Source organism: Dipodomys spectabilis, unplaced genomic scaffold (assembly GCF_019054845.1).
Source record: "Dipodomys spectabilis isolate Male_0828 unplaced genomic scaffold, ASM1905484v1 ptg000069l, whole genome shotgun sequence".
NCBI classification, from domain to species: Eukaryota; Metazoa; Chordata; class Mammalia; order Rodentia; family Heteromyidae; genus Dipodomys; species Dipodomys spectabilis.
The window spans coordinates 23,424,283-23,436,417 of NW_024870746.1; the positions used below are offsets into that span (position 1 = coordinate 23,424,283).

The window sequence follows — 12,135 nt, forward strand, 5'->3', positions numbered from 1 at the left end:
ATATTGTCAAAAGGGAAAGGGCTCCTCCGGCCTCACGGCCCACCACCCTTCCCAGCTCTGAAGAAGAGCAGCACTCACAATCCCCATACTACATCTTCCCCTTGGCCCACAGTGGGGTGATGCTGCTTTGAGTACCATCTGGGGAGGTCATCTTTTCCCCTCCCAAATTCTGCATTCACTATGCAAAACTTTATGGGTAGGCAAAGCAGAGGTGAGGGGTGAAGAGCCTGAGCCCCAGGAATGAAGAGAAAGAAACGTTCAACTATTAAATCTGTTTAGTAAAGACAATTTCGCTCATACAAAACAACAGTTTACAACAGTCTGAGTGCTGGACACACCATCACAGATGAGGGAGGGGCTGCCCTGCCCCCAGGCTAGAGGAACCCGGGTACCCCTCCACCACCAACCCCTGAGGGAGCCACCCCTCCTCCAAAGGGAAGGGAATGGAGGACCATGGCATGAAGGACTCGCCCTACCTGCTCCTCTTCAATACTGGGAGCTCCTCCCCCCTTCACAGGCTGAGTGGTTGTGAGGGGTGAGGGAAGGTGGCTAGTGGATAGGGGGCAGAGTCGGGACATCTTTGGTGCGAAGACTTCCCCTACCCACTAGGCCACACAGTGGAAGTTTAAAGGAGGGCCACAGTACCGGTCCTGCTGTTGTCAACAAGGGGAGGCTGGCTGATGCCCAGAGGCAGGAGAGATGCATGAGACCTGAAGGCTTCGCGGTATGACCTGCCCAGGCTCGCCCACGTGAGCTGAGAGGCAGCCCACTGAGCAATGGCTAGAAACTGAACCAAAAAAACAAAAACAAAAAAACAAAATCAACAGGAACAAGTTAATAATGGCAGGAAGGGGAAGAAGAGGGCCATTCATAGAGGTGACCCCTCAGGAATCTAGGACTGATGCTTCCAGGGAGAGGGGGTCCTGAGAGGGAAAGGGGGGGATCCAGTATTCTTGATGGCTGTGCTGGTGCCCAGCCACCTGCTGCCCCTTCCCCAGTGAGCACACAGGCCACGGCCACCTGGCTCCTCGTCAGGCTTCCCAGGCACTTCGGCAGCTCGGAAAGGCGGGGGCGGGGGGCAGGGCACCCTCACGTGCACAGCCCCAGTGCAGATCTGAACACGCACACATGCACACACGCTCGCACTCACTCCTATCTGCTCGGCACACAGGTGAGGACCCCAGCAGCGGAGGCGGCTGGCACTCCCCACACCTGATCCAAGGAGGGCTCCGGACTATACCAGGAACACAGGGGGAGGCAGATGGGACAACGTGGGGCACTCCCTGTAATGTCTTCCCACAATACCCTTGGACAATCTCCAAAGCTTGGCAGTACCCACTTGGGGGGAGGGGGGGGGCGCAGAGGGAGGAAGAGTGGGGAGAAAAAACAATAAAAGAGATTCCATAAAAATTCTAAGTCAGATGACTGATAAAATTGCAAAACGAGCCCAGGTTTGAGAGCACCTTGCCCCTCTTCCACAGCCTCCCAGCCTTCCCCCTCCAGGTGGCCCGAGCCAAAGGCGAAATTCAGCCGCCGCCACGGTTCCGGGCTCCATGCAGCTGAGGAGCAGAGAAAGCAGAGGTGGGCGATCCGTGTCTATTCCTGTAGAGAGTTATTGCTTGTCCTCCGGCAGTGCGGGAGGCTGGCGGCTCAGTGAGCCAGCGCTGCTGCCTCCAGAGCCCGCGCTTTCTTCCTCCTCTTCAGAAGCAAAGGGTTGGACGCGTCTTCGATCTTTTTGATCTTGATCTGCTCATAGTCAACACGCATCGTGGCCAAGGCACTGGTCATCTCCTCCTGGGTCAGGGCAGTGAGGGATTGTGCCAGAAAGGGGCAATAGAAAAAAAGCCCAAAGATGCACCAGAGAGACAGAAAGAGAGAGACAGAGAACAGAAGAGACAAGACACAGGTAGGGCAGGAGGAGGGCGCAACACCAGAACAGGAGAGAAGAGGACAGGCCGGTCAGCGAGTCCATGCTGCTAACAATTGCTTGCCCCAAGCCCAGGAGTCAGGCTACCCTACCGTTCTCCCCAGATCCCCTACAAAAGCCCTAGCCCAGGGGTCAGCAGTTCTGGGTCCAGTCTCAGGCCAGTCACCAACTGTGTGATCTAAATAGATTACTGGCCTTCTCTGGACTTCAGTTTTCTCATCTGTAAAATGGGATGTGCGAGATGGCCTAGATGGAGAGATCCTAGTGGAGACCCAGAGTGGTGGGGGGGGGGGGGGGGGGTAGGACATCGCCAGCACAGTTCTGAGAGGAAATCACCTCTGCCTACAAGCAGCTCAGGTACTGCTCCTGTCGGAGGCACCCCGGGGGGAGGGGGGGGAGGCAGACCACGCTGTCCCCAGCTGGTGCCACCCACCCTTGTGGGGCTCCGCCTCTGCTGAGCCCCCCACCCCGAGCCCCCCTCACCTTCACATCTTCCCACCGCTCCTTGTCTTCCTTCAGGACCCGGCTGGTGTGCAGTGGCGTCTGAGGGACCTTTGTAGATTGCTGAGGAGAGAGAAAAGGGGATCAAGTAAAAGCCTGGGGGGGAGGGGGAGTGCTGGCTAAGACCCTGCTGTCCTGAGGGCTAATGTTCTCAGTTCTAGAGCACCCAGGCTGCCAGGCTTACCATGATCCAGGGGTGGTTCATGAACTCTGTGATGGTCATTCTCTGGGTAGGCTCTGTTTTTAGCAGGTTGCGGATCAGCATCTTCACTGTGGGGTGGGGAAGGACGGGGACGGCTCAGAGGCCACTCCCTGTCCACAGTTGTTAGAGAAAACCAGGCCTAAAGCAGTGGGGATCACATGGCGGTGCCGGTTCCCCAGGGAGCTGAGGTCCATTATGGCAGTTCCTACCGAGCCCCATGTCCCAGGCCTGACCTCGGCTCCTGACAAAACACACCTGGCAGGTGTAGACCCACAAGTGAGATACCCACAGGCACATCAACATATATGTCAGGCACGCATGCGCACACATGCATATGCACATACACGCACACGCACACACACACACACCAAGGGCTCTTTATCTTGTCCCAAAAGGCCGATTTCATACCTTCTTCTGATACTTCTGACCATTCTGGGTTGGGAAATTCATACTGGCCCATTCGGATGCGAGTCTTCATGCCCGGAGAGATGGCAAGGCCATGGTTGGAATAGAAGGGAGGGTACCCACACAGCCTGTGTCAGGAGGAGAGGACCAGACAGGTCCAGGGTGTCAAAAGTCTCTTCTCTTTGTAAAGGTCACAGAGAAATAGGGGCTCCTTGATATAGGCACAACAGTCGAAGGACAGTTCAGACCCGGCATCCACCATACCAAGGATCTTCACCACGTGCCCATGGGCTAGTTCCTACCCCACCTGACAGATCCCACGACAGGCTGAGAGAAGGGGGCAGGAGGGGGATTCCCGGGGAATCCCCCACTCAAAAGGGGATTGCTGACATTTGCCTCTTCCCCTTGTCCTGGAGAGGGCCTGGCCGCCCTGACTCCCTGCCCTGCCCCCCAGCCAGCCCAGCCAGCCAGCCCCCTGCCCCGCACACTCACAGGATGTACATGATGACACCCAAGGACCACATGTCACATGACTTGTCATACTTCTCTGGGCCCAGCACTTCTGGAGCTGCAAACCAAAGACCAACATTGTGGCCCTCAGAACACTGACACCTACCCAGTGTCTCTGTAGATGAGATTCCCCCAATACCTGGACCATCACGAAGGGAGGAACACTGCACAGGGGGCGGGGAGCAGAAAACTCCCCCCCGCCCAGGGGGTGCCCTGCAGCTTCCTGAACTATGAAGACTTGCAAATCCATGCTGTCCATTTAACTTCATAAGCATGCTTTGGGAGTTTGTTCTAGAACAGTCAGCAGGGATTCCAGAGCCACATCTGGGTCCCAGATGCCAATGATGACCTCACAGAAATGATGGCACATCCCCAAAACAGTGCATGGGCGTATAAAACCCTGCCCATAATCGTAGGCAGAGGATTTCTACAATTCCTCGGTCCTAGTTGAATTCCACAGCCTTGCTTCTGATGGGATCTCATCAGAACCAATGCCAGCAAGGGCCATGAGGACTGGGCTGCGCAAGGACCTGTGGCCCCTGAGGCCAGTAAAGGAGCTAGTGAGATGCATTGTGGGACGGACAAGCAGCCTGGGCCTCCTCTGGACTCACCCACATAGTACGGCGTGTAACAAGGAGTGGTCAAGGAGTTGTGGCTCGTGGTCTCCTTGGCAAAACCAAAGTCAGTGAGTTTCAGAATGGCATTGGGCCTTTTGGAGGTGTATAAGAGATTCTCAGGCTATAGAAAGAGACAGAGAGATGCTTACCAACCTTGCCGGACCTAGGAGAGGCTGTCAAGACCCCAAAAAGATAAAAGACTCTCACTAATCCCGGCCCCCTGCACAGCACTCCATGTGAACGGAGGCTGGCCCTGGAGATGACAGGCGAACACGGGGAACGACCATGAACGTTCATTACAGGGACAGAAACTAGATACGGATGAGAACCACAGGGCAGGGCCCTCACAGGGCCGCCCCATCTGCCCAGGCAGCCAGAAGTCAGTATGTGGAGTGCTCCCTGAGTACCGTGGGCTCAGCAAGGGTGGCAATGGCCTCACCAGTCTGCTCCAAACGAACCTGGCCCACAAGCAGCATTCCCACTGATGCAAGTGAAGCTCCACCTCTGCAGGCCCTTCCGGCCCCCATAGCGTCTTCCCGGTCCCTTCTGGTCCTAGGCAGCAACCCTCCCACACAGCCTACAAAGCACTCGAACAAGGGCCTGAACAGCTGGTACCTTGACATCGCGATGAGCAATGTTGATCGAGTGCAAATACTGGATGGCCTCGCCAATGCTCTTCATGATTTCTGACGCTTCTACGGAGAGGGGAAAGGATGACAGAGACGTGTCCGTAGGCTTGAAAGCCCCATACACTAGCAGCCAGCTCACCACCCCCCGCCGTCCTGCAGCCCAGAAAGAACGAAGAGGACGTCCACTCGGCTGGAGGACAGGCTGCGGGAGGCACGGCCTGGCCCCCACCAGGCCCTGCACACTCCCGCTGCCTGTCCCCACCGCAGACCCCTTCTCACCTCTTTCTGTGAACGCTTGGTCTCCCCGGTCCTGGATTCGGCTGAAGAGTTCCCCACCATCCAGACTGCAGGAAAGCCACAGTGGGTGAGAGCTAGGAACCCAGAGCCCCTCCTCCCCCCACCCGTGCACCATGGCCCCCGGCAGAAGGCAAGCATTCACATTCCAAGCGTCAAAGAAATGGGCTGTCCTCAGAGGGAGAGATGTCCCAGCAAGCAAGGCAGACAGGGGACAGGCGGGGCAGGAGTCTAATGTAAGCCCACAGCCCTCCTTCTGACCGAGTCCCATCAGGACCTCAAGACTCGTGGCTGTACAGGTCTCCACCTGGCTGCTTACCACTCCATGACGATCAGCAGGCACTTCCTCCCCGCATACAGATTCTCATAAACGTCCACAATACGCACGATGTGTGGGCACTGGGAGGCCCGCCAGTGCAGCTCCACCTCCCTGCGAGCCTTGGGACAGTCCTGGAGCATCTGCAAGGCCAGTGTCTCCTGAGTGACCCAGGCTGAACAGGATGACCTCTCCCTTCCCATGGGTCCACTCCAAGCCCAGGCCCACATGCCAGTATTCATACTGACACCTTTACTCCCACATCTCTCTCTGCCTCACCGGCTTCCTCTCTGGCTCCCCCTTCTGGAAGCCAGGAGGACTGCGCAACATGGAACCTCAACTGACCAGTGAGGCCTTGAGAGGCAGGCTGAGACCAGCCCTGGGGTCATTCTGGACAACGGAGCCTACTACTGATAAGTGTACTAAAAAAGCAGGGGGCAGTCAGGGTCAGGTGTCAGGGAGAGTGGTGACAGGGTGTGCAGAGAAAGAAGAACCACAACAGTCATGGAAAGGGGCCTAGAGAGGGAGATTCCAGACAGCAGGAAAAGGTGCCTCCAAGATCACCACACACCAGATCCAGAGCCAGTGTTCTTTCTCCCTGTAGTTTACTTCACCCAACCAACAGATGGCCTCTAGAGGCCTAAATTCCAGTTCTTACCAGTTTTGCAATCTTGAGCAAGATATGGAACTAGCTGAGCCTTGTTCCAGTCCCCTCTTGTTTTCTGGACCATGCATCCAGGAATGAAAAGCGATGCTGGCATCTCTACGCCCTGACTACGCGCCAGCCTCACCGGTTCCATCCTTTGCTGCTGACTGACTGGTCTGGCTGCATGCCTAACACTCAACAGGCCCAGGAGAACTTTGTAGGGACTGAGAGGATCCAACCAAAAAAAAAAAAGTGTGGGAATCGACGTCATCTTTGCTGTATCTAGTACTTGGGACCACGCCAGTCACATTGGTATCATTAAGGAGGCAGGCTTATGAGGACAGTGCACGGAGGGAGGCAAACAGGACAGACAGCAGAGACCTGGATCCTGGTTACGTGGCCAAGTATCCTTCATGACCTCTTGGTATGACAAAAAACATTTCTGGCTGTTTAAACTGCCCAGCTTTTAAGAAAGTTGAAGCCCCCCACAGGTGTCCAGAAAGAATCACTAATTGTTGTCTCCCATGGAGTGTGCTGGGCCCAACAGTTTGCAGGAGGTGAGATTCCCTGTGGGCTCACACTGCCACCGTGTGGCCATGTAAGGTAAAGTGCATATGAACATAGTTCTGCCACTTTTCTACTTCATGAGTTTGGCTGGACCAGGAGAAAAAAAGTTTAGTATACAAGACACAGGGTACCAAAATCAAAAACAGTTACAGCAGGGATAAACCAAAGGAGGAAAAAAACGAAATAAAAAAGAATTAACTTCACACAGTACATTTTTTAAAAAGTCTTTTGTTCCCTGTCTTGGAGTTCACATCCATTTAGTTTCAATTTATGGCACTTTTTAAATTTCGGTACATGTCTTGTATATACATTTATCTGACTGGGGGAAGGGAAGGGAAGGGGAATAACAAAACGGTGCGACCAAGGACAAAGGGAGAACCAATCAACAGCGATACTCACGTGACACTAGGTTGGAAATGAACTTTACAGCTTGGGGAAAGGGAGTCGGAGGGAGGGAAAGTAGGAGAAAACAAGGGAGGAGGTTAACACTGTTCGACAAGAAATGTACTCATTACCTTACTTATGTAACTAACCCCTCTGTACATCACCTTTGCAATAAAATAAAATTGAATTTTAAAAAGCTTAGTATACTTTAGCACACTCTTAAGAGAAGTACTGAGAGGCCCTGGCCAATTTCAGGTACATAAAACTGAATTCAACAAGCATAGACTACCATGGGCCATGCATTGTGCTCAATTTCAAAAGTACACAGAGTTCCAATCTGAAAGTTCAGGCCAGTGGGAAGGGGAAGTGGAGATACAAGAGGTAAATACTGAAAATGCTTGCTAACCAAATCGCTTTGCTAGTTCTCCATCATGCTACACAGGACAGAAAGGAAAAAGAAGAAATGGTAGAGGAATTCACGACAGACAGCAAGAGAGCCAAGGTATTGAAGCAATTCCCAGGCCAGGCCCTTGGCATCTTCCAGAGCCAGGACTGATAAAACCTTTAGTGTTTGTCACCCTCTGAACAGGCCATGGGGTCAAGACAGAAGTTCTGAGACTCTGGCAACTTTGGTCTGGGGTCCAGAACTTTGATTTGAGATCCATCTGGGGATCATATATGACCCCAGCACTGGTACCCATGTCCAGGACTCATATGGAGGGATGGGCCAGCAGGTTTCACACTGTAGACCAGACATAGAAGACAGGCTACAGAGGGCCAAACGCATCAGGCAGAGTTCCAGCAAAGGTATGGCAGATCACCTTTCCTGGCAAAGAAATTCCCTTGTCTATCCAAAAGGGCAATAAAATGTTTTCTGTGTCTGGCATGGTGGTATACCACCACCATCCTGGGTTATGTGCTACAAAGGTGTTATATTCAAAGGGTTCAGGGGGCCTAAGTTTCCAGAACAGCCAAGCAAGAAGAACCTCTGTCGCCCCCTACAGGCACTTGAGAATGAAAGCTTGAGAACAATCCAATTTACTACAACAGGCAAGGTACGGCTGGAGAATACAAGCAGGGGAGATGAGGGCTTGGGTGTACATAGCCTTGCAGAGGTCATTAACTGCCTGAGCCTGTCCACCTGCCTCGACGTTTGCTCACAGAGCCCTTGGAAGCATCTAATGAAGCAAACCCTTCTAAGGGCCTTGTGATCAGAAAGGCTTGTATCACTGAAAACCCAGAGCACTGCCCTGGAGTGGGGTAAGCTGGAGAGTAGGCTGGGTTCCATCTGTATCCAATTCACTAACACTTGCACATCAGTTCTCTGCTCTAACCAACCAGCATCATGTTCAGTGAGGACCATCAAGACCCAAGCCCATGTCACAACTGGGCATCCCAAATGCAACTGTTGCTTTTCCTGCCTTTGGCAGGTAACAGTGCAGAGTGCTGGACTAGCCCTGGACCAGAGAATCGCCACCAGAGGGGGGGGGGGGGGGGGGGGGAGCAGTTCCAAGGACTCTGCCAGGGACCACCAGCAGAGGGAGCTAGAGCCCCAGATGCCAACAGAAGCCAGCAGAGTCTTATGGGCAAGGCCAAGGACCACAAGTGGAAGGGATAGGGACTAGAAGGAGGGACCTTCCCACTGAAGAGCCTTAGGCCTTTTAGTCAATGGGGGGGGGGGGGGGGGCGTGGGGGGGGGGGATTGACTTTGTGACACTCATGCTAAGCCTGGAACAGTCACTTGCCTCAGCCCAAAATCCTCTTGCACTGCGTAAGAGTTAGCGTTAAGTGCTGTGTGTGCTAGCCTGCAGTGCTAGGCTAGCCAAGGCTGCCTGCAGGGCTAACAGCCTCACAGGCCCCACTAGGGGAAGACACTCTAAGAGCAAGAGAGGAAGGCAGCAAGGGAGACCCGGGAGCCACCCAAATGTTGTTCCAGGAAGCAGCCTGGGGCCCTGGATTCAGGTTCTACCTGGTCTCCTCCACCCCTCCATAGGACCTTCTGTCACAGGATACAGGTGAGGGGCGGGAGTGGGGTGAGCGGGAAGATGACATTTTAAACCAAGCTGAAAGCCAGGAAAAAGGAAAGAAAAGGGATCCCAGGGCTGCCACAGCAAGGCAGATACGAGAAAGGCCTGGGAACGTCACTCCTCATTAGCTATATAAACTAGGGAGACTTTGACCGCTCTGTGCCTGTCTCCTCCTCCGTTAAAGGACATAATAACCTAGCTTACCCTTTCTAGTGCTGCGCATGTACCTTATGGAACAGAGCGCGGATGGGGTGCTGCAAGTGTGTCTGCTGTCCCTTTTCCGCTCCTGCTCTCCACGTGTTAGTCCCACGGGGGTGTGCAGCTGGGATCCCACCATCCCCATTTCACACAGGAGTTATTCTTAGCTCAAGCACTAGGCAGTGCGTGAGGGGGAGGGGGGTCCCCCACAACCCAGGGCAGGCCTTGGCATGACAGCCCTGGGCTCTCCTTCCCCAAACCACCTAAAGACAGCTGGAGGTGGGGGTGCATGTGTAACAGGAGAAGGCAGGCCAGCCCTTCTGGGACCAGCTCTGATCTGGTAACAAGGATGACAGAAGAGTCCAGTCCAGGCACCCAGTGCATTGTGGGTGTGTGGTGTGGTGTAAAGTGAGGCCTCTGCCTTCGTCGGGGCCAGGGGAAAGCCCTTGTGTCATGCCAATCCCAGCATGTCTTCAGGCCAGGGCCATCTGCCTTTCTCCCTGGACCACAGAAGCTTCTTGTGTACCCCGTGGGGGATGGCGGCCTTGGGCACAACTCGGGGTGAGAGGAATGGAGGAGGCAGCCTTGGAGAGCAGCCACGGTGGGCGAGTCTCCACCTCTGGAGCACAGTGCGTAGGTGGGCAGCAGGCCCGGTTTGGGGGGGGGGGGACTCCCAGTGAAATGGCTACTTCCAGTGGGCTTCTCACCCACCCTGGGAGGGAATGTTCTATTTTACAGAAGAGATAATTCAGTATTGGCAGATTAGTTCAAGGCCTTCCAGCCAATTGTGACAGGGCTAGAATTTAAACCCTGCTCTCTTGCTGTCCCTAAAGCTCCCTTTCCCCCCAACCCCATGGAAGACAGAGAGCACAAGGGCTGCCCTGGACAGCAACAGAGGGAATCAGAGCCGGCAGACTTTGGTGCAAAGTCCCTGAGGCTGAAATTCCACCTTGAAGTGGGTGCAGCTGAGGGCAACTTACTTGCCCCAGAGATGGCTAAAGGAGCTTGATGTCTACCAGTTACCTGTCCCATCTACACCTACCAAAACTAGGAGGAATATTTAATGAGGACTGGAGTCCTAATCAAACTCTCCTATTCTATAATGAATTTAGCTTAAGTCTCTAGAAAGGATCTGATAGCAAATGAAAAAAGCACACTATAAAACCTGGAGTGCAGTATAATACCATCTCTGTGTCTGTATCATTTGTATCCACATGCAGCTAAACCTATGCACACAGACACGTATTTGTCTATACATGTAAACACAGAAAGACCAATAATACTCAGTAAATTGTTCATAGCAATTATCTCTGAAAAATAAAATGTCAGATGATGCCAATTTCCTTTGCTGTGCATCTTTATTGCCAAGGTAGTTTACAATTCACATCTGTTCCTTTCAAGCTCAGCTCTGTAAACTTTAATTGACTGTAAGCTGTACACACCTCAGCCTTACCACGGAAGACTAGCACCTCCTCTAGGCAGCCCAACTCCCTTCCCCCCACATCTACAGGTCAGGATCTAACTTCTGCAAGTGTCAAGCAAGAACCTGTTCCTTCCTCCTCTAGCTCTATGGGCTCTGACCTAGCCTGCGATACAGATACAGCCTTCAGGAGAATGCAACACCGTGTTATCAGGTTCAAAAATGTATACCCCGCCCACACACACAGAATCCCACATGGGACAAATCAACACTAAAAGAAGAGAGGCTGAAAGATAGGTCTGCTGTTTCCAGCAGTCCCTCTAGAACCCCCATCCCTAGATCCAAGGGCTGAGAGGGACCTGGGAAAGAAGCACACAGCACTGGATCTCATCAGCACAGAACCACCTCCCTCATCAGAACCTGGAGTGCCCAGCACTGCCCTCACTGGCCCAGAGACCACGACAGATACGGGCTGGAACAACCCTTCCACATAGGGCTTACACCGCAGTATAGGAGGCATATAAGAAACTACTTCCAACAAAGTCTTGTTTTAATTACTCATTGTGATCTGGGCCACTAAAAAACAGCCATGGTGGTGAGAATCTTAGTCCCCCAACTGCCAACAGCTGCCTATGTGCTGGAGAGACATGTCCCCTTTCCCTATCCATCCACACAGCTCCGACACCGCAGATGACAAGCAGACATGTCTTAATTCCATTGATCTTCCTCTCTGTACACTGCGGGGAGGATAAAGGGACCTACACCCCCACCTCCCGAATCTTCCAGAATCTCTGCAAAGCTCAGGAAGGGTGACAGGATGCTTCCTTGTGAGCTGGGCACAGTGGCTCATGCCTGAAATGCTAGCTACTCAGGAGGCTGAGACCTGAAGGTTCCGGTTCAAAGCCAGCCCAGGCAGACAAAGCTGTGAGATTCTAATCTCCATCTAATTATTTTTAAAAAGCCAAAAGTAAAACTATGGCTCAAATGGTAGAGCATTAGGAGAATGGGAGGCCCTGAGTGAAAGGTCCAGTACTTGCACACACACACACACACAGACATACACACACACACACACACACACAGCACACAGTACACAGCACAGATGGCCAAATGAAAGATGATGGCTCCACAACTCATTATTAATGGAGAAATATTAATAAAATTTTTTAAAAGGATGATCACTGCGCCATGCCTGCAAAACTCTTTTTTAGCATTTGATCAAAACTGGACTTATGAAAAGCCTTCAGGAAGAAAGCTTCTCTCTCAAATACACTCATTTTGTAATGAGTTTCATATTGGAGGAATTTGATCATACCTATCAAAACTAAACATTCCAACCTTGACTCAGTATCTACCCCGATAGAATCTAGCCTACAAATGACATTCACAAGGCAGTTTAATGGCAGACATAATAAATGATAGGACTGGTAATCATCTAAAAGTCCTCCAAGAAGGCACGCATCAGATAAATGACAGTAGATACACAAGAGAA

General features: G+C 52.7%; 1 protein-coding gene across 1 annotated transcript in view; it reads right to left on the reverse strand.

Moving 5' to 3' along the window:
* Nucleotides 1-257: 257 nt before the first annotated feature.
* The window catches only part of Mapkapk2 (MAPK activated protein kinase 2), a 43,676-nt gene continuing 31,798 nt past the window's right edge, over nt 258-12,135 (reverse strand). The window contains exons 2-10 of the mRNA XM_042681842.1: nt 5,405-5,544; nt 5,071-5,135; nt 4,778-4,857; nt 4,157-4,283; nt 3,528-3,603; nt 3,039-3,163; nt 2,613-2,698; nt 2,411-2,491; nt 258-1,794 (exon numbers count right to left, since the gene is read on the reverse strand). Of these exons, the coding sequence (XP_042537776.1) occupies nt 1,651-1,794; nt 2,411-2,491; nt 2,613-2,698; nt 3,039-3,163; nt 3,528-3,603; nt 4,157-4,283; nt 4,778-4,857; nt 5,071-5,135; nt 5,405-5,544 (924 nt within the window). The 3' untranslated portion in view covers nt 258-1,650. The remainder of the gene's footprint in view (nt 1,795-2,410; nt 2,492-2,612; nt 2,699-3,038; nt 3,164-3,527; nt 3,604-4,156; nt 4,284-4,777; nt 4,858-5,070; nt 5,136-5,404; nt 5,545-12,135) is intronic.